This window comes from Saimiri boliviensis, chromosome X (genome assembly GCF_048565385.1).
Source record: "Saimiri boliviensis isolate mSaiBol1 chromosome X, mSaiBol1.pri, whole genome shotgun sequence".
NCBI classification, from domain to species: domain Eukaryota; kingdom Metazoa; phylum Chordata; class Mammalia; order Primates; family Cebidae; genus Saimiri; species Saimiri boliviensis.
In genome coordinates this window covers 12,519,031-12,541,750 of record NC_133470.1, presented here as the reverse complement: position 1 = coordinate 12,541,750, position 22,720 = coordinate 12,519,031, and the positions used below count along the sequence as shown (strand labels likewise).

The 22,720-nt window shown below is 42.8% G+C and overlaps 1 protein-coding gene across 3 annotated transcripts in view; it reads right to left on the bottom strand.

Annotated features, from left to right (window-relative positions):
- Window positions 1-22,720, bottom strand: part of CA5B (carbonic anhydrase 5B) — a 60,085-nt gene that overhangs the window by 33,505 nt on the left and 3,860 nt on the right. For 2 of the 3 annotated variants that reach the window (XM_010336650.3, XM_003920347.4), the window contains exon 2: window positions 7,232-7,426. In XM_010336650.3, the coding sequence (XP_010334952.1) occupies window positions 7,232-7,373 (142 nt within the window). In that variant the 5' untranslated portion in view covers window positions 7,374-7,426. Of the gene's footprint in view, window positions 1-7,231; window positions 7,427-7,527; window positions 22,151-22,720 lie in introns of those variants that run through there. The other variant, XM_074392266.1, reaches the window with a different exon arrangement.

The window sequence follows — 22,720 nt, the reverse complement described above, 5'->3', positions numbered from 1 at the left end:
AGGTCAAGAGATCAAGACCATCCTGGCCAACATGGTAAAACCACGTCTCTACTAAAAATACAAAAATCAGCTGGGCGTGGTGGCATGCGCCCATATTCCCAGCTACTCGGGAGGCTGAGGCAGGAGAATCTCTTGAACCTGGCAGGCGGAGGTTGCTGTGAGCTGAGATCACACCACCAGTTATACTCCAGCCTGGCAAGAGAGCAAGACTCCATCTCAAAAAAAGAAAATTTTAATAAATTTTTTTGTAGAGGTAGGGTCTCACTATGTTGCCCAGGCTGGTCTCGAACTCCTGGGCTCAAGCTGTCTTCCTGTCTTGGCCTTTCAAAGTGCTAGGATTACAGGCATGAGCCCTCACGCTCGGCCTTTATTCCCACTTTGGCTTGTGCTTAGAAACCCTTCCTTCTCTTTAACACTTACAGAAATCTTTTCTAGTTCAAGTCTTATCTCCCTGATGACCTATTCTCCAACCACTCAGAGCTTTGCTTTTTCTGAACACACACTGAATTTGCTTTCACACTATTTAGCACCCAACCATTCCTCGTGTAATCTGTGTTTGCTTTATGTGCCCAACAGGCCTATGTCAACTGCAAGCCCATGAGATCTGTGTCCTGCACTTTTTCTACAGTCTCCAGCGCTTTACTTGGTACAAGGCACAGGTAGGTACTAAATGCTTATTTTACTGACAGAAAACCAAACAAATTGATACGAAGTCTCCCTACCTTTACCTCGCAGGCACCATCTCTCTACCAGGCATGCTGGTTTACCCTGAACACCTCTTAGGTTCACCTAATCGTATCTACCTGTTATTCGTTTGTTCCTTAAAATTCTGCCAGGCTTTCAAGGTCAGTTCAAGCCCCTACTCTGACAGTCCCACCTTAAATAAAGCATCTTTCATCTGTTCTTACTCCTCAACACCTATTCTCTCTGTTCCTGAGCTCCCCAATATGGTAGCACTGTCCCTGTGTGCTAGTCTAAATTGAAGTGCACTAAATAAATGTACAATACCAGGGGCTTTGAAGGCTTAGTACAAAATAAACAATATTAACATTTTATTTATAATTCTTATTTTCATTTCATGTTAAAGTGATAATATTTTAGATATGTTGGGTTAAATAAAATATATTAGTCAGATTAATTTAATCTGTTTACTTATACTTTTTAAGATGTGGTTATTACAAAATATAGAATTACCCATATTTTTATTTTATTTTATTGTAGAGATGGGGTGTTGCTATGCTGCCCAGGCAGGTCTCAAACTCCTGGCCTCAAGCGATCCTCTCACCTTGGCCTCCCAAACTCCTGGGATTACAGGCATGAGCCACTGTACCTAGACTATTTAGAAAATATAGAATTACCCATATGGCTCGTATTTGTGGCTTACATTATTTATCTACTGGAAATCGTTGCCTTATACCCTTGTGTGCTTTTTCTGGTCCCTTGCTATGGACTGCCCTTTTTATGAGGGATGTGCTACTTCCTCATGTTACTGAAGACCATTCATGTAAGCCTTGGCCTTAATGCAGTGATGGGTGTATACACAGGGACCCTCTGTATGACTTGGTTGAGGATGATCGTAAAATCACAAATTGCCTTGTTAGAGCATCATCAGGGCTATAAAAGGCACTTGGATGCCGAGTCCATTAGCCACAGGATACACGTGCAGTTATCAGCACAGGAGACTAAAGACCACATTTCCTGGTGATCAGTTCCAGGGCTATTTGTCAGTCCCAAGCAGCTGAAGATAACCCTGAGGCCATTAATGTAATTCTAAGTGGCTCTTAATCAGCTCATTGTTTCTCAAGGTTGTGTGTATGTTAATAAAAGATCATCTAGGGGCTTCCTGAGTCTATACTATCAGAAATCTTTGTGAAAATACTGCAAAACAAGCTTTTTATTCATCTCCAGGCTTTATTTGTATTCTTCAAAATTAATTGGAGAAAGAATAGAATAACTTTCAAACACAGTACAGTTATGATACAGATTACTGCTGTCAAATAGAACTTTCTTTGATGATAGAAATGTCCAGTATACTAAGATCTTTGCACATGTAGCTATAAATTTTTAATGAATTTAATTTTAATGAATTTACATGTAAATACCCACATGGGATTAGTGGCTACATTTTTTTATTTTTTTTGAGACAGAGTCTCGCTCTGTTACCAAGCTGGAATGCAGCAGCATGATCTCACTGCAACCTCCTCCTCCCTGGTTCAAGTGATTCTCCTGCCTCAGCCTCCGGAGTAGCTGGGACTACAGGCGCGCGCCACCACGTCCAGCTAATTTTTGTATTTTTAGTAGAGACAGGGTTTCACCATGTTGGCCAGGATGGTCTCAATCTCTTGACCTCATGATCCGTCCACCTCGGCCTCCCAAAATGCTGGGATTACAGGTGTGAGCCACCGCGCCCAACCTAGTGGCTACATTTTATACAGTGCTGCCTTCTTTAGTTCCTATTATCCTAACATGTTTCTCTTCTTTCTAAAAGTAGGGAGATCATGAACATTGAGAATCATTGGAATAGGCCGGGCACAGTAACTCACACCTGTAATCCCAACACTTTGGGAGGCTGAGGCGGGTGGATCACCTGAGGTCAGGAGTTCAAGACCAGCCAGGCTAACATGGTGAAACCCCATTTCTACTAAGAATACAAAAAATTAGCTGTGCGTGCACTAACACCTGTAATCCCAGCTACTTGGGAGGCTGAGGCAGGAGAATTGCTTGAACCCCGGAGGTGGAGGTTGCAGTGAGCCAAGATGGTGCCATTGCACTCCAGCTTGGACAACAAGCGTGAAACTCCGTCTTAAAAAAAAAAAAAAAAGCCGGGCGCGGTGGCTCAAGCCTGTAATCCCAGCACTTTGGGAGGCCGAGGCGGGTGGATCACGAGGTCGAGAGATCGAGACCATCCTGGTCAACATGGTGAAACCCCGTCTCTACTAAAAATACACAAAAAATTAGCTGGGCATGGTGGCCCGTGCCTGTAATCCCAGCTACTCAGGAGGCTGAGGCAGGAGAATTGCCTGAACCCAGGAGGCGGAGGTTGCGGTGAGCAGAGATCACGCCATTGCACTCCAGCCTGGGTAACAAGAGCGAAACTCCGTCTCAAAAAAAAAAAAAAAAAAAAAAAAAATCATTGGAATAACAAATCAGTATCATTTCCATTCTACCTTATATTCTTTATATTTTATTAAATTAAGAATTATTAAATGCACTTTCCTATGGTCTAAGATCTCATGCCTAAATCTTTTTATGTGACCATTAGGCTAAATTTCACCAGATGATGAGTAAGGGAAACTGATTTCATTTCCACACTGGATAATAGGTATAGGCTTTTATCTTTACCTTATTATATTACAAGTGTCCAAGGTTAGGGCTATCAACAGTTACTGTCTGCTACCTGAGATAACAGCAAACAGCAATTTGAGTTGACAGCCAAAGATTATCTCTGGAGAGCCTTGGGAGCAAAGATATGAGCACAGGGCACAGCGCTGACCTGAAATGCAGCTTTCTGAATTTGCCACAACCTCCTACTTTCATTCGCTCCTTATTCTGCTTCATCTGCTCTATAATGGTCAGATTTAAACATCTGAGGCAGGCACTGAGCGTATGATAATGGTAACAGTTGTAGTACTAGAAGTAGTGGCCAACACTGAGTCCTCACTGTGTGACAGCACTAGCTAAGGACTTCCCACATGCAAACCAGAAATGAAATTCCAAGCTCCCCAACTGACTGAACGGTTCCCCCAACCCTAGCCAGGGGGATCCCAAAGAAACCTGAAGAACTAGTTCAGCCCATGAGGGGAAAAGAGGTTGGGCATGCCTCATTATACCCCCTCCCTTCGGAGTTTAGGCACAACTGACCAGCATTAATACTCAAACAGAGATCATAAGACTGACATAACAGACTCTTTGTAGCAATAAAATATCTACCTGCAACCTGACCCTGATATAGCATCACATGACAGATAGCGGGCCCTGAAAGAAATCAAAGTATTTTACCCCAAAATATATTTCTTTTGGCGAGGGGGAACAGAGCTTGCTCTTGTCACCTAGGCTGGAGTGCAATGGCATGATCTCAGCTCACCTGCAAACTCCACCTCCTGGGTTCAAGCGATTCTTCTGCCTCAGCCTCCTGAGTAGCTGGGATTACAGTCGCATACCACCACGCCTGGCTCATTTTTGTATTTTTAGTAGAGATGAGGTTTTGCCATGTTGGCCAGGCTGGTCTCAAACTCCTGACCTCAGCTTCCCGCCTCAGGTGAGGTGATCCACCCGCCTCAGCTTCCCAAAGTGCTGGGGTTACAGGCATGAGCCACTGTACCTGGCCTTACTCCAAAATATATTTATTTGACATACTTTGAAATGGCCCTGCAAAGCCATCCCTTGTGGGAGAAATGTGTATTCTGTAGAGAAGCCTGTCCCTTTCCAGGTCTTTTCCTGATCCAGGAGAGATCTGACACGTTTTAAGGTCCTATAAGAGATGTTTACCATCTAATCTCTCTGAAGCCTGCTACTGTAAGGCTTCATCTACATAACAAGAACCTTGGCTTCTACAACCCTCTCTTATCTTAACTCCAGTTGACTTCAACTCTTTGGGCAAAGCTTAACTTTTTCAACCAAATGCTAATCAGAAAAATCCACTTACTTATGACTTGTAAGCACCTGCTTATAGATGTCCTACCTTTCCCTGTCAAACCAATTGTCAACGAAAAGAGCCAAACTCTGTAAAATATTTCAAGAGATTTATTCTGAGCCAAATATGGGTGACCATGGCCTGTGACAAAGCCCACAGAAGGTCCTGAGAACATGTGCCCAAGGTGGTCTGGTTTTATACATTTTAGAGAGGCATAAGACATCAATCAAATACATCTAAGAAATACATTGGTTTGGTCCAGAAAGGTGGGACAACTCAAATCCAGGGTGAGGGCGGAGCGGGGGCTTCCAGACTATAAGTGAATTTAAACATTTTCTGGTTGAAAATTGGTTGAGTAAGTCTAAAGACCTGGGGTTTGTAGAAAGGGAACGTTCAGGTTAATATAAAGATTATGGGGACCAAAGTTCTTTTGAAGTCTTATAGTGGCTGCCCTTAGGGACAATAGATGACAAATATTTCCTATTCAGATTTTAGTTAATCTCTTTAAGATTGGGAGGGTCTGGAAAAAAAAGATGTAGCTATGTTAATAGAGATTCTTTATAGATACAAATTTTCCCCCCCACAGAACAGTTTTGCAGGGCCATTTCAAAATATAGAAAAGAAACATGTTTTGGAGTAAAATGTTTCGTAATGTTATGCCAAAGTCAGGTTGGAAAGTAAATCATGATATATAGGGTTAAATAAAATCCACCTGGTGAGAATTTATGATTTGTAGGGCATGACTCCCCAGACCCCTTAGGTAGAAATTTGGGCAAGATAAAAAAAATCAGTTTTGTCCTTACAATGTATAGCTTGCTGTAACTTCTGTCTCCCTAAACCATGCTGTAACCCAATCCCTTGGGCATGTGTTCTGAGGACCTCTTGGCTGTATCGTGGGCCACAGTCACTCATATGTGGCTTAGAATGAACCTCTTCAAATGTTTTAGAGTTTGGCTTTATTCATCAACACGTCATCTTCTCTAACCCTCAAGAATCTTGGGTCATTCTTAGTCACAAGTGTACACTGGCCTTCTGTTGAGGTACTGAGCTGTCAGAAACAATGAGAACCCTCTTTACAATTGAGCACATGAGGGTCCAGACAGAAACAGAATCTGCTCAAAGGCCCAGGGAAGCAAAGACCATAATATTCTCCCTGAGGCAACCAGGGAAACCTGTTGGAAACAGTGTAATATGCCACAAACGAAATCAAATGGTGACTGTCCCATTTTTCCTAGTAACTTAGAAACAATAACATGTCATTTGTTGTGGGAAATTCACTAAGTAAAGCTGCCCCTCCTGAAGCCACTACTGTTTTTTTGCTTTTTTGTCAGCACTAAAAGCAGCAAACTTTCCTAACTACATAAGCATACCGGATTTGGACGTTTAATTTCAACTTCCTGTCAAAAAAAAAAAAGCAAAACTAATACTTTCCAATATAAACCCTAAACCACAAAGTGCCAGTGTTCGGAACAAGCCAGTCTCGGTAGGATGTGGCATGCTCGTAGGAAACCACACCCAGCAACCAGAAATTTATTATGCCCTGGCCCGTTTATTTGAAAAAGACCACAGTCAATGTTGAAGGAAACAAAATAAACTTACACTGAAAATATATTTGTGGAGCAGTTTCAAGCCCTTGGATGTAGCTAGATTAGTATTACTAATTTACAAGCATTCCATTCTTATCCAGTCTTTTTATTATGTGCAGATAGTGTCAAAGAAAATAAACACAAAAGTGGAGAAACCTACACCTCAGTGCAGTCCAACATTTGAAAACTGTGTGCCAATGTTTTGTAAATAATAGAAAACATGTAAAATTCCTCCTTAATGATAATGCTTAGTCAATTCATCTCTCCAGTAACTCAGTTATCTGTTCACAAATACATACATTATCCTTTCCTATCCTCTCAACTGCCCTCTCTAGGGCAGTCACACAGAGCGTGTTGGGCAATATCTGCAGACATTTTTGGTTGTTATAACTTCATGAGGGTGCTACCAGCATTTAGTAGGCAGAGGACCATTTCCTGCCTCACTCAGTCTTCCATCCTTACAGCAGAGCACACACTTGTAAACTGGCCAGCTAGAATTAACTCTGTAATTCCTAATCCAGGACAGAGTATTCCAGAAGGTTGAAACTAGTAAACCGTTTACAAACATTTACATGCAATTTCCAGAAACTTAAGATTCCCAGAAATAATCTGTGGTCTGTGGATTAACTTTTGTTCAAAAGGAAAAAAAGACAATTGTTACCAAGAAATAATAAATAACAGGTTCCAAAATATTAAAAACTGGGATCTGTCTCTTATCCAGTTTCTGCATGACATCATTTTAACATGCTAAAATTAGTCAAGAAAGAACATTCTACAATTACTTTCATGAATCAGTAAACAGTTATTCTCATAGTTCATAAGGCATAAAATCCTACGCTGGAAAACCAAAGACAGCATAGCTACAAATGTTTATCAAGTGTGATTGGTGTAGACAAGTTTTTTTGCTCTTATGCACTTGCTCCCTCTCTTCTTTTTTTCTAAAATATGAGATTTTGCGCTGTCACTCAGGCTGGAGCCCTTTTTGTTCTCTTTGAGGAAGTGGTGTACTCACAGGCTCGGTTCCGGGTTTTGTAAGTACAAGTATAGAGGCTGCAGGGCCTGGCTGGCATGAATCTTGGAAACTGGAACTTTCTCCACAGCAATTTGCCTGGAGATGCTTGAAGAATGACCCTCAGGCTGTTCATCACCACCATCTTTAGCTTGAAATCTTGAACAGTTCCCAACTAAGTTGCAGGAACCTAATAACCTAGGGAAAGGAGGGCAGAGGAGGGAAAGCTGTAAACAACAGAGACTTAAGATCATGGAGAAACCTCTAAGTATAACAACATTCTGACTAGTAATACACACCCTGAGGTGGAGGGAGGGAGGGCAGATGAGAGTCAACAGGTTAGCCACTCTTGTTCCTCAAAGTCACTGGTTCCCTCTGGGGAGAGCAGGGAGGGTCCTGAGAACAGACTCACAAGCTTTGCCTTGCCCTCAGGGTTGGCAAATATTAGAAGTCCAGAGAAAAGCTTCTCTTTATCCACAAGAATGAAAAAACTGTTTACAGTACAGCTTCTTAAAATTAAAAACAAATTGCTTCAGGAAATCCCAATTAATTATCCAGCATGGTATTTACACGTACAAAGAACTCCAACATTAAAGTTCCCTCCCTCCAGGCTGTCTGAATAAAAACAAACATCTGTATCTAGATTGCTTAAGAAACAAAACAAAACGAAACAAAAAACCAAGATACATCCTGCCAAAATAGTCATGGGTAGTTTTGAAATCTGAGCTTAAATATAATCTGTGACTCTGCAAATTTTAGGTGTAACGCAATGGCCCTTGAACATGGGAAAATGGACAAAGTTAATCCTGAATTCTCTCTCTACCTTTCACATGGTCACAGTCAAAGTCTCAGAAGATGATACTTTCCAAGGTATTCACTATGGTGTTCTGAAATTATGATAATATTAACTTTCAACACTCTCCCCACCCCAATATTGCTTCATCCATTTTCCGTGAAAGCTATCCCTGTTCCAAATGAACGAATACATTCTGAAATGGAAAAAAAAAAATACATTTTTCTTGGTTACGAATTCATTCCATTACAGATTTTGAAGTGTTTACTCTGAGTACTTGAGACACATTCAGAGAGCTGTTCAGGACACCATTTGTGCAACCATGACTGTGGTGTGGCTACAAGGCCATGTGCCCTGGCCCTGCTAAAATCTATTTGTACTCCTGCCCGCCCACCAGCTACTTGGACTTCAGTTCTTCCAACTCCTTCCTGTCTTTCCCTTCGGCCTGTGCAGATGCTCTTCTTTCTTGGACTCTCCCTCCATCTGTGCCTGGTGAATCTCCAGCCCCGCTTCAGGTGACTGATGCCAGTGTCACTTCCTCAAAGCTCCCTCAATCACATGCTCACCAGGTCAGCCCAGAACCCTCTTTGTGGTCACAGTGCTTACTGCAGTTGAATTAATATCTGACCAGGAATGTACTTTTCGACTGTATCCTCTCCACTATCTAAGCTCCACTGTGGTAGGGACCATGTCTGCCTTGGTCAGAGCTGCATATCTTAGTTTGGTAGGAGTTACTGATATGCAAATGTAGGCCATTAGAAACTGGGTCCACCCAACATGACTATTCCCACCATTATTGACTTGCCCTTGTCCCCACATGTGCTTGATAACATGGCTACCCCCACATATTCCCACGTGTATAGAACATAATGGTGCCCTGCATTTGCATATTAAAAGACTAGGGTGGAAGGGCCAGTTTTTTCACGGGCTGCATAAATAACATGTCTGGTCAAACTAATCTCCTGAGCCCTATGCAAATCAGACACTGCCTTCTCCAGACTATACATATACCTAGCTGGTTTCCACCCCACTTGGGGTTTCCTCTCTCAGCTTTGGAGCACCCAGCTTTGTCCCTGTAAGGGAAGCTTCTTCTGTCTTCTCCCTTCCTTCTTGCCTATTAAACTCTCCGTTCCTTAAAATCACTCCATGTGTGTCCACGTCATTTTATCTAATTCAACTCAAAACAAAAAACCCTGGTGTTTACCTTTTAAAAAAGTGATGATCAAGGGAAACACACAAGCAAATCACTTGATAGCAGGCTATTCTATTGCCTCAGATTCTACCTTCTCCTGCAAAAAGGATGACTCACCAATATCACCATGGCCAGGGGCAAAAGGCACAAAAAGAGAAGTTGAGGGGCACTAAAGCACACTTGTCAAAGCTGATCATACAAACTCGGTCTTTCAGCCAGGTGCGGTAGCTCCCTCCTGTAATCCCAGCATTTTGGGAAGCCAAAGGGGCAGGATTTCTTGAGCTCAGAGAGTTCGAGGCCAACCTGGGTTACATAACGAGACCCTGTGTCTACGAAAAACAAAAAATTAGCCAGGCATGGTGGTGGGTACCTGTAGTCCCAGCTACTCAGGGGGCCGAGGTGGGAGGATCGCTTGAGCCCAGGAGGTCAAAGCTGCAGTGAGCCATGACCATGCCACTGCACTCCAGATTGGGCAACAGAGCAAGACTCCGTCTCAAACAAACAAACAAACAAAAAAAAAAACACTGCTGCCCCAGGCCAAAAAGAAATCCCGAAATTGGGTGCTTCTTGTCATACCCAACTAAATCAGAGTCAAGGGGACAGGGGGAAGCAGTACTCAGGGCACATAGCACCTGCTCCAAGAATTAAATTTTCCATAAGCCAATTGCTAAAACTGTTGTAATCTGAAACCAGTTTTATCTTCTAGCTACTAAAATAACTTGCTGTGCCTCTCAAAATAGGTTTAGCCACCGCCATCACTTACCAGTTAGTGCTTGTCAGGTCCCAAAAACTTTACTAGTGCCAATGAATTTTGTTTCACAACAATATGTAACATTTCTCCTTTTTATAAAACCTCCAACCTACTCTTTGTTCCTCAGACATGCTGAAGACCATCCAGTCTGTGTATATGACCCAAATTGTGATTCTTGCTTCCCAAATAAAATGTTACATTTGGGCCAGGCACAGTGGTTCATGCCTGTAATCCCAGCACTCTAATCCGGGCACTTAGGGGGCCAAGGTGGGCAGATCACCTGAGGTCAGGAGTTCGAAAGCAGCCTGGCCAACACAATAAAACTCCGTCTCAACTAAAAATATAAAAATAAAAATAAAAATTAGCTGGGCGTGATGGCACATGCCTGTATTCCCAGCTACTTGGGAAGCTGAGGCAGGAGAATCACTTTAACCCCTGAGACGGAGGTTGCTGTGAGCAGAGATCGTACCCCTGCACTCCAGCCTGGGCAACAGAGGGAGACGCCATCCCAATAAACAGAAGTTACATTTAAAGATACATCTCTTTTATTTTGACTTTGATGCATTTCACTTACAGACCTGAACTTTTTTCTTCATACCATCTTTCCAAGAAGAGTGTAAGAAATGAAACCCACATCACGGTTCCCAGTGATGCTGAGCAAGGAGGCAAATATTGTGCTTTCATCCACCCCTCTCTTTGTGCACATTCCTGCTAGTAATTGGCTGTGAACTAGCTCTTCTTTGTACTGTTGTCCTTGACCCTGCTCCATCTGAGCTAGACGGGAGTAGGCTACACCTATGTGGAAGGAGGGAGAATCATCTCTGTGCGCACTGTGAAATGAAGCACACAGCAGGGTGAGAAGCCAGTCTTTCGGCATAGTGCCATGCACTTCACTCTGCATATGCGTCACTTTGCTAATGTGCACTGAACTCAGGGAGCCAGAGATGTGCGGCTATTACATTAAAGGGGACTGGTAGGAAGTCAGTGAATCCCATGGAGGTTCCTTATCTCTAGGCCTAACTTCCTACGTATTAGCTTAGAAGAAAGAACCATAGATTGGGTGGCTTAAATTTGTTGTCTCATGGTTCTGGAGACTAGAAGGCTGAGGTTCAAGTTGTTTGCAGGGCCATTTCCTTCTGAGGCAGTGAAAGGTCTGTTCTAGGCCTCTCTACTGGGATGTTTAATTTTATGTGTCAACCTGGCTAGGTCATGGTACTCATATATTTGGTCAAATACCAGTTTAAATGACACTTTGAGGCCGGGCATGGTGGCTCATGCCTGTCATCCCAGCACTTTGGGAGGCTGAGGCAGGAGGATCACTTAAGGTCAGGAGTTCAAAACCAGCCTGGTTAAAATGGTGAAACCCTGTCTCCACTGAAAATAAAAAAATTAGCTGGGCATGGTAGCTCGCGCCTGTAATCCCAGCTACTTGAGAGGTTGAGGCACAAGAATCACTTGAAATCAGGAGGTGGAGATTGCAGTGAGCCAAGATTGCACCACTGTACTCTAGCCTGGGCCACAGAGCAAGACTCCATCTCAAAGAAAAAATAATAATAATGTCACTTTGAATGTATTTTTAAGATGAGATTAACATTTAAATCAGTAGACTTGAAATAACGTTGATTACCATTCATGTGGATGGGCCTTACCCAATCAGTTGAAAGCCTTGAGTGAAAAAAGACTGAGATCCCTTGAGAAAGAGGAAATTCTACTTCCAGACTGCCTTAAGACTGGAGCTGTGCTATGGTTTGAATGTGTCCCCCAAACTTCATGTGTTGGTAACTTAAGGCTATCCCTAAGTGAAAGGAGAGGAAAAATTATACCTGACAAGCCATGTCCAATGAAAGCAAGTTGCTGAGTTACTTCCTATCACTACCCTTCAAGGAACAATTGAGGGCTCCAGGCAGAGCTCTTTCACTGGCTATCAACAAGCCATCTGCCTGAACAAGTACTGTATCAGTCTTTCTACCTAGTGTCATTTGCCACTTTGCCAATGTACAATGAACTCAAATCACATAAAGAGGGACTGGCAGGAAGTTAGTGAAACCCATGGAAGCATCTCACTTCCAGGCCTAATTCCTTACCCAAGGTGTGTAGGCTGGTGAAATATAAAGTACATCTGCATTATGCAAAGGTGTTTGAAATTCACAAGCCAAAGTTAAAGTCAGTTTTGTTTATAATTTTTTTTTTTTTTAAGACAGGGCCTCACTTTGCCATCCAGGCTGCAATGCAGTGATGTGACCACAGCTCACTGCAGCCCCAACCTCCCAGATTCAAGCTATCCTCCCACCTTAGCCTCTCACGGAGCTGGGGCTACAGGTGTCAGAGGCATTTGAACCAGTGCAACTCCATCTTGAATACAAGCTGAGTAAAATAAGACTGAGGCCTACTGGGCTGCATTCGCAGGAGGTTAAGACATTCTTAGTTACAGGATGAGATAGGAGGTCAGCACAAGATACAGTGGTCGTAAAGGCCTTGCTGATAAAACAGGTTGAAGTAAAGAAGCCAGCCAAAACCTACCAAAACCAAGATGGCCACGAAAGTGACCGCTGGTCTTCCTCACTGCTCATTGTATGCTAATTATAGTACATTGGTATGCTAAAATACATTCTCACCAGCACCATGACAACTTACAAACTCCGTTGCAATTTGTAAGCTGTCATGGTGCTAGTGAGAATGTTATCCTATATGCTCTAAATAGAAGTTATCCTATATGCTCTAAAAGGGGAAAGGAATCCTCACTTCCTGGAATTGTCCACCCCTTTCCCAGAAGACTCATGAATAATCCACCCTTTGTTTAGTGTATAATCTAGAAACAACCATAAGTATTATCAGATAAGTAGCCCAAGCTGCTGCTCGGCCTATGGAGTAGCCATTCTTTTTCCTTCCTTCCTTCCTTCCTTCTTCCTTCCTTCCTTCCTTCTTTCCCTCCCTCCCTCCTTTCTTTCTCTCTCTCTCTCTTTCTTTCTTTCTTGACAGAGTTTTGCTCTTGTTGCCAAGGCTGGAGTGCAATGGCATGATCTCGGGTCACTGCAACCTCCACCTCCTGGGTTCAAGCAATTCTCCTGCCTAAGCCTCCCGAGTAGCTGGGATTACAAGCATGTGCCACCATACCTGGCAAATTTTTTTTGTATTTTTAGTACAGATGGGGTTTCACCACATTGGCCAGGCTGGTTTAAAACTCCTGACCTCATGATCCGCCCACCTCGGCCTCCCAAAGTACTGGGACTGCAGGCATGAGCCACCACACCTGACCTATTCTTTTACTTCCTTAATAAACTTGCTTTCACTTTATACCATGGACTTGCCCTGAATTCTTGCACAAGGTCCAAGAACTCTCTCTTGGGGTCTGGATAGAGAGCCCTTTCCAGTAACACAGGCGTGTACCACCATGCCTACCTTTTTGTTTGTTTTTTTGAGATGGAGTCTTGCTCTGCCACCCAGACTGGAGTGCAGTGGTGTTGAATATCGTGAGCTCCAAATTTCTCTTCAAAGAACCAGTATGCTGGTATGTTCTTTGTTCTCCATTTTAAAGTTTAACTTCATTCTCTTCGTCTCCTTGCCCCTAGTTTCAGTAAACAACTTTCCCACCAGCCCTAATCAGTAGTTCACATCTGTTCCCCTGGTCACCTGCTCCGTCCTGAGTCACCTTTGGTCATCTGTTCCATAACCATCTTTCCTGTCTAAACTGCTCACCCCACCACCCTGGCTCATACCCCTGCTCTCTTTAAAATAGCCAATTGGAATTAGCTTAGACTGTGCAGTCCAACCCTAGCCAATAGAGGAATAACACAGTGGTAGGGGTTACCTTTGTCAGGGATAAGAACTCCTTCCCCTCCCTTGTTCAGGTGTGCTCTCTGTTCCATCCATGAGACACATCCTTCTACAGAAGTAAAAATTGCCTTGCTGATAAAATTTGTGTTCGAGTACTATTTCTTTTGTGGCACCGAAAAATTTGCTTCTAACAGTGGCACAATATCAGCTCACTGCAACCTCTGCTTCCCAGGTTCAAGATATTCTCCTGCCTTAGCCTCCTGAGTAGCTGGGATTACAGGTGCCCACCACCATGTCTGGCTAATTTTTTTTTGTATTTTTTGTACAGACAGGGTTTCACTCAGTTGGCCAGGCTGGTTTCTATCTCCTGACCTCAAGTGATCCTCCTGCCTCAGCCTCCCAAAGTGCTGGGATTACAGGTATGAGCCACCACTCCTGGCTGTGCCTAGCTACTTTTGTTTATTTTTTTTTAGAGATGGGGGGAATCTCACTGTGTTACCTGGGCTGGTCACAAACTCCTGGACTCAAGCAATCCTCCTGGCTAAGGGCCTCCCAAAGTGCTGGAATTACACAGGGGTGAGCCACTGCATCTGGCCTGCTTATAGTTTCATGTGTGCATTTGTGTATATACACTTTTGAAGGGAACATGTATGTCAAAATGTACCTTATTTAAGAGATGTAAATGTTTGACTCACGATTTCAAACATGGACTGGTAATAAACTTTCAAGGGATTATCTTGATAGTGTCTTCAGCTACCTAATAGTGATATAAGAGCTAAGAAGAAATTACTTAGGCAGATAGTGAGGTTACCCGAGTCCTCAGTAAGGTTTTCCTTTTAACAAAAAGCAGCCCCTAAATTATTTTCTTTTTGAACAAAGATCAGCCTGTAAAATCAAGTTGCAGACATAGACAAGCAAGCTGGAAGCTTGCACAGGTGAATGCTGGCAACTGTACCAATAGAAAAATGCTACCTAGAACTAGGCATGTGCAAAATGGCAGCTCCATCTTCTCTTTGCCAGCCATGTGTACAGTAAGGAGCAGACACAATGGCACTGGCCTAGTAGAAAGCCTATTTGCATAATAAGATTAGGGTGAGAAGACCAGCCTTCCCATGTGCTATGTAAATGTCACACCTGGTTGGAATCAATCTGTGGCCCCTATGTAAATCAGACACCACCTCCTCAAGCCCGTCTATAAAATCTGCTGCAGTCCACCACTTTGGTCTTTTTTTGGATGCCTCTCTCACAAGAGAGAGAGCAGCTCTCTTCTCTCCTTTCTTCTGCCTTATTAAACTTTCCACTCCTTAACCCACTCCATGTGTGTGTGTCCGTGTTGTTAATCTTCTCAGTGTGAGACACCAAACCCTGGGTATTTACCCCAGACAAGAAAGTCACTTCATTAGCACCCTGTTTTCAAATAACTTACTTAACTCAATTAACTGGGCAGACTTAAAGAACAATAGACCATTGGCAACTTCAATTTAGAATCTCACTCTGCTTTGTTTTTCTTAATAAAGAAAAACTTTATTATGGAAAACTTCAATTTTATAGAAGTATAGTGAGAACACTGTAATAAAACCAATTCCATTTCAACAATTGTCCGTTCATGGCCAATCAGGTTTTATTTACATTTCTCCTACCCCTGCCCCCTGCCATTTTTCCTCCCCAGCTTATTTTGAAGCAAATTCCCAGACATCCTATCAACTTATCCTTCATTGTATCTTTCACAGGAACACATTCTCCTAATTCAGTTTCTTTTCCATAAAAATTATCTATATGAAGTAGGCTCTGGTGATAGTTTATTACAGAATATGAAAACTATCATTTTTTCAAAGTTAAAAAAATGGCAAAGAAGCCCAGTAACCTGATAAACTTTGTCAGTATCAACCTAACTTTTATGAAACATTTTACTTCTCTTATTATGGCCACCCTCATCTTGGATGGAAGCTCAGATTATAAATTTTATGTTCTTTCCAAATTGGAAGATCATGAACCTGCATAATCTATCATTACAGCTCAACGGAGTAAATGGATAATGAAACCACCTTTGCAAACATTACATCAGTGAGAAAATTACGACAATGAAAGAGATCTGAGCTAATCTACTCCTCGTCTTGCCTTTTCCTTAATTATTCCTGGGCTATTGTGCCAAGCGAACTTTGGAAGACATTTAGGCTATAGTTTAAATGATAATAGGCCTCGTCCAAAACTCAACCACGTTTGTAAAGCTAATAAAAAGCCATCAGTCTGGGGGAAGAGAGGAGCCTTATTCTGCTAAGGCAGGGGTGTCCAATCTTTTGGATTCCCTGGGCCATGTGGAAGAAGAATTGTCATGGACCACATATAAAATACTAACACTAACAATAGCTGATGAGCTTTAAAAAAAAATTACACGAAAAAACTCTTAATTTTTTTTTTCTTAAAAAGAATATTATTTTAACCACTCCTGTATGGAAATCTCATAATGTTTTAAGAAAGTTACAAATTTGTGCTGGGCCACATTCAAAGCCATCCCAGGCCACACGTGGCCCACGGTTGTGCTAAGGCGTAGACATAGATTGCCAGCCATTCCTGTAGATAATACCACTATTGTAGATTGGCTTTTGAAGGTATCTTTTCAGGTTTTTTTGCATGTCTGACACCCATGGCTCCACCTGGACCCACCAGCCCCACCCCTGTGGCCCCATCCAGAAGCAATTCAGCTTGCAAGAGGACACTATGATTTCATCTCCTCAAACAATCAGCAGCAAGCCTAGCCACTTTTACCCATTCCCCTAAACTGCCTTTGAAAAACCCCTAACCTATGAGCTTTGGAGGAGATGATTTATGTACTAATTCCATCTCCCACATGGTGTGGCCGGCCTCATGTCTACTTAAACTCTTCCTTTACTGCAATGCTGTAACCACCTTTGCAAAATTATAACTGAGGAAATTATGACAGTAAATGAAATCAAACCTAATCAACTCCATCTTGCTTCTAATCTTTAAGCTGTCCTTGTTCATCCCTGGACGTAGGCCGAACTAACTTTGGGAAGGAATTCAGTTCATGGTTTGACTCTGAAACAAAACTGATAGCAGCCTTTTCCAAAAAAGATCCCCTTCTTCTCTGGGGACCAGTTTGCCTTTGCAGGACTAACAACTTAGCTAAGAGATTAGAAATTACAGTTCAGGGGTGGTGCAGCCTCTGGCTCCAAGAGTCTGAACCTACCCAAATTGCTCCTTGGGGTAACATTGCTAGTGTAAAAGCTAAGATAAGTGCTTGAGATATTTTGCAGACCCTGCACTCAACGGCTCAGCTGACACCACCCAGACCGGTAATCTGGCTTAAACAGTTCTGCCATCGCATCCAGGAACAAAAGACAGCAAGAAACCCTCACTTCCATCCACTATGATTCCATCTCCAACCTGAGCAATCAACACTCCTCACTTCCCAAGCCTCTACCTGAGAAATTATCTTTAAAAACTCTGATCCCTGGATGCTCGGGGAGACTGATTTGAGTAATAATCAAACTCCAGTCTCCCACACAGCTGGCTCTGTGTGAATTACTCTTCCTCCATTGCAATTTCCCTGTCTTGGTAAATCAATTCTGTCCAGGCAGCAGGCAAGGTGAATCCACTAGGCGGTTACGATGCCATGGTCTTTCTTTGTGTAGCAGGCAGGAAGAACCTCTTGAGCAGTTACAATAATATGAACTGAAATGGTTAAGATTAATGCTTAAAATACATCCTTAAATTTATGCAAGAATCTAGAACCCAAGAAGCAGGAAAAATAGTTGCTCAGTTACAAGAAGTTGACGCTTTCTGTGGCTTCAAATGGTGCAAGCTATGAAAGCTCTCTGAAAAAGCTGATAAGTAAATAAATAAAAGTTATTATTAATCAAATTGATTTTGTTAAAATGCTACCCGTAGTATACATGCAAAAAGCTAACAAAATAGTCATTTTGGATGACTTTTAATATCATTTTCTTTTTCTTTTAAAGCCAATAAATACTCCAAACAAACAATTGCAACTAATCAGGATTCCCTCTGATAAAACTGATTTGACATTAAAATGTAATTTCAAAACCTCCTAAAAGATATGGGGAAACCTTGCCTTAACTGTGCTTCCTTCCCACTGATTTCCATTCCTGAACTGAAGCAATAGTGAGTGATTATCTCATGTCAAGCACCGTGCTTATATAAGATGAAAAGATCATGCTCTTTCTCCACTCCCACAAGCTTGCACTCTACAAAGAAAAACTATTTAAACAAATACTTATTTTTTGTTACCTTTTAAAAATTGTGATAAAATATACATAATAGTTATCATTTTAACCAACTGTAAATGTACAAACTCAGTGGCATTAAATACATTCATAATGTTGTGCAACCATCACCACCATCTGTAACCAAAACATTTTCATATTCCCAACATAAACTATGTACTCACTAAACATGAACTCCTCCTCTATCCACTAACCCCTGGCAACCTCTCTTTTACTTTATGTCTCTGTGTATTTGCCTATTCTAGGTACCTCTCGTAACTAGGATCATATAGTATTTGTCCTTCTGTGACTGGCTTATTTTACTTAGCATAATTAAACAGATATTTCTTTTCTTTCTTTTTTTTTTTTGTGTGGGAAAAAGTCTTGCTCTGTTACCCAGGCTGTAGTACAGTGGTGTGATCTCGGCTCATTGCAAACTCTGCCTCCTGGGTTCAAGGAATTCTCCTGCCTCAGCCTCCAAAGTAACTGGGACTACAGGCACCTGCCACCATGCTCAGCTAATTTCTGTATGTTTAGTAGAGATGGAGTTTCACCATGTTGGCCAGGCTGGTCTTGAACTCCTGACCTGAGGTGATCTGCCCACCTCGGGATCCCAAAGTACTGGGATTAAAGGCATGAGCCACCATGCCTGGCCATAAACAGATATTTCTTAATCAAAGCTGGGCACGATGACAGCCTTGATTTAGTGCAATGAGCATATATGGGGCAGAGGCTTTAAGTTTCAGGAAAGGGTGGCATCTGAAAAATGTATCATAGGCGAGAGACAGTTTAACAGTGAGGCAAAGGCAGAGGGATGAACAGGGGAAACTTCAGCAATGACGAGGAGGTGGCAGGGGATGATTAGGTCCCAAGGCTGAAGAAGACAATTGGGATCAAAATGGGCAGAACCTTAGATTTATTCAATAAACACTTCCAGTGTCAGGGGGATGTGGGCAAGCAGGTGGAAAGGGCCTTCTTTCTTGCTCACAATCGAGTGAGAACGAGACATAGTAATTTTGGGGAAGATGATGGCAAGTACAATGCAAAGTCAACAGAAAGGGCATGTGGGCTCTATCTTCAAGGGAAGGTTGTGATAAGACAAGACCAAGGACATGCCCGCCAGCCGGGAGAGCTGTACAAACAGATGAGTGAACACACACAAGGCTAAGGCACAGGGCTCTGCACAAGAGGCTGTGTAGGGGTCTGAGGCCTGTTAGCATGGCACTCAGAGAAGTCTGGGAAGTGACCCTTGACTCCGCTCCACAGAGAGCCATCAGGAAAGCATTGAGGCATAGCAGGCTGGGGCTGACTACCAGGGCCATGGTCATGCCTTGAGGATTGCCCTGCATTCTGCAATCACATTGTCTGCATAACATGGAGGCTGGAGGCCACCACTTGGGAGAGGGTGTTATATTTTTATAATACCTGGCCTAGAGGAAGTTTCTTCTGTACATCCAGACTGGCTCTCTAGGGCTAGGGTGCAGGAGGGCTCCAGAGGGCCTGACTTCTCCCTCACCTTCACCCTCTTAGTCATTCTCCTCCACACGTGTAGTGCTCCAAAAGTCTGAACCTCTAACTGTGCCCCAGAATAGTGCTGATCTCACTGCAGGAGACCCTGACTCTGAATATTTTCCTTTTTCTTCTTTAGACAAAACAAAAACAAAACCCACAAACCTCAAACCCTTTTTTTTTTTTTTTTTTTTAAAGCAAGCCAAGAGTATTTTGGAACTTCCCAACATTCCAAGTCTGCTATTAATATTTGTCAATGCACTGGCCAAACAGATGCCCGGGGGATGCAGAAGTAGGGCTAGATGAGGATTTGAGATTAATTTGGGGAATATGAACTTCCGAGAGACTGGAAGGCTTTTGGATATTATTCCACGTGTACGGGAGAAAGCAGTGATAATGGATGGGAACGAATGGGGCCAGGAAAGTCAGGGAGGAGGTGATTCCTTTAACCATCCTTCATTCAATCCATCACTCTTTTATTCTTCTTTTCATTAAGATATCAATTGAATATCTATTAAGTGTGAAACATGGTTCTAGGTTCATTGGGGAACAGAACAAAGTCCCTACCCTTTTGGAGCTCACATTTTAGTAGCGGGACACAGATAATAAAAAACAAATGTAATAAACAAGTCAGCTGTAGAAACAATTTGAATATGTCCAGTAAAAAGTGGAGCAGGGTAAGACGAATTTGGAGTGCCACTTGGGAAAGGGTGTTATATTTTTAAATATATTGCTCACAGGGGGCCTTGTTGAGAAGATAAAATTTGAGCAAAGGATTGGAAGAGGTAGGGAATTAGTTACATGACTATCTAAAGGAAGGGCATTTCAGGCATGAGGAATTGCCTGGACAAAGACCCTGAAGTGGTCATATGTCTGGCATATTCAAGGGAGATAGTAAGGAGGCCAATATGGTAGTAGAGTGAGCCAGGAGGAAGGCAGTAGGAGATGAGGTCCATAGGTAATGGATGACAGATCAAGACTTCCAGGCTATTGCAAGGGTTCTTTCTTTAAGATTTCTCAGTCTTGGCACTGTTGACATTTTTGAACAGATGACTCTTGGTTGTGGGGGAATGTCCTGTGCATCGCAGGGTGTTTAGCAGCATTGGTATTGGCTAGCATCCAACAGATGCCAGTACCACCCTATACTAGAGTTGTGAAAACAAAAATTGTCTAGATATTGCCAGATGTCCCCTGGGGGAGGGGAGTAGGGTTACCACAGGTTGAAAACCACTGCTCTAAGTAAAATGGGGAGACAATGGAGGTTTCTGAGCAGAGCAGTAACATAATCCAATTTACATTTTTAAAAGACCACTCAGGCCAGGCATGGTGCCTCATGTGTGTAATCCCAGCACTTTGGAAGGCCGAGGCAGGAGGAGAGGATCATTGGAGGTCAGGAGTTCATGACCAGCCTGGCCAACATGGTGAAACTATGTCTCTACTAAAAATACAAAAATTAGCCGGGCATGGTGGCAGTCACCTGTAATCCCAGCTACTCAGGAAGCTGAGGCAGGAGAATCACCTGAACCTGAGGGATGGAGGTTGTAGTGAGCTGAGATCACGTCCTATTGAAAATTGCCTTGGGGAGTAGAGACAGGAACAGGAAAGAATTAGGAAGTAGGAAAGAAGTAGGAAAACCCTTTAGGATAATCCAAGGCTTGATTGAACTAATCCACAGATGTCACAGTGGAGGTGGTAAGAAGTGGTTGGATTTTTGATATATGTTGAATATATAATCCATAAGATGTGAAAGAAAGGAGTTAAGGATTACTGGAAGATTCTTGGTCTACACAAGTGGAAAGATAAAGTTACTATGAACTGAGATAGGGAAGACAGTGAGAGAAACAGGTTTTGGGTGGGAAATGAGTAGCTCAGGTTTAAGCATGAGGAATTTAAAGTGAAACTCCAGTAATCTGAGTGAAAGAATATGAAGCACCGAACTAGGCAGTGACAGTAGAGTTGGACAGCCTCGCAAGTAGCTCCCACCTCAGCCTCCCAAGTAGCTGGGACCATAGGCATACCACCACATCTGGCTAATTTTTGTATTTTTGGTAGAGATGGGATTTCGCCATGTTGTCCAGGCTGATCTCGAACTCCTGGCCTCAAATGATCCACCTGCCTCGGTGACTTGGTATTCAAGAGATATCCATTATGATTTTTAAAATGTAGGCTCTGGCACTCAGTTAAAGGAGAAAAAAAAAGGAAGAAGTGGTGGAAGACCTCATGATTTAATGGCTGGAGTGATGCTGGCAGTAGAACAAGGATGAATCCCTGAAGAGAAAAATAGAACCTGTCAGGCAGGGCACAGTGGCTCATGCCTGTAATTCCAGCACTTTGGGAGGCCAAGGCAGGTAGATCACGATGTCAGGAGTTCAAGACCAGCCTGGACAAGATGGTGAAACCCTGTCTCTACTAAATATAGAAAAATTAGCCGGGCGTGGTGGCGTGTGCCTGTAGTCTGAGCTACTCAGGAGGCTGAGGCAGAGAATTGCTTGAATCTGGAAGGCAGAGGTTGCAGTGAGCCAAGATTATGCCACTGTACTCCAGCCTGGGCAACAGAGTGAGACTCCATCTCAAAAAAAGTTAAAAATAAAAATTAAAAAGAAAGAACTTGTCATGAGAAACAGGGAAGGGAAAGATGGCAGGTCATATGTCTAATCATATTGTATATATATATATATATGCGCACACACACACACACACACATATATATATACACACACATATATATATGTATTTTTGAGACAGGGTCTCCGGACCAGGCATGGATGCTCATGCCTGTAATCCCAGCACTTTGGAAGGCCAAGGCAGGTAGATCACTGGAGGGCAGGAACTCCAGACCAGCCTGGCCAACATAGCAAAACCCCATCTCCACTAAAAATACGAAAATCAGCCATGCGTGGTGGTGTGTGCCTATAAGCCCAGCTACTCGGGAGGCTGAGGCAGGAGAATTGCTTGAATCCCAGAGGCAGAGGTTATAGTGAGCTGAGATTGCACCATTGCACTCCAGCCTTGGTGCCTGGTGACAGGGCAAGACTTCATCTCAACAACAACAACAACAACAACAACAACAACAACAACAGAATGATATGGGATCTCTGTTACCCATGCTGGAGTGCAGTGGCACGATCTTGGCTCACTGCACTCTCCACCTCACACGCTCAAGTGATGCTCCCACCTCAGCTTCCCAAGTAGCTGGGACCACAGGAGCACCACGACGTCCAGCTAATTT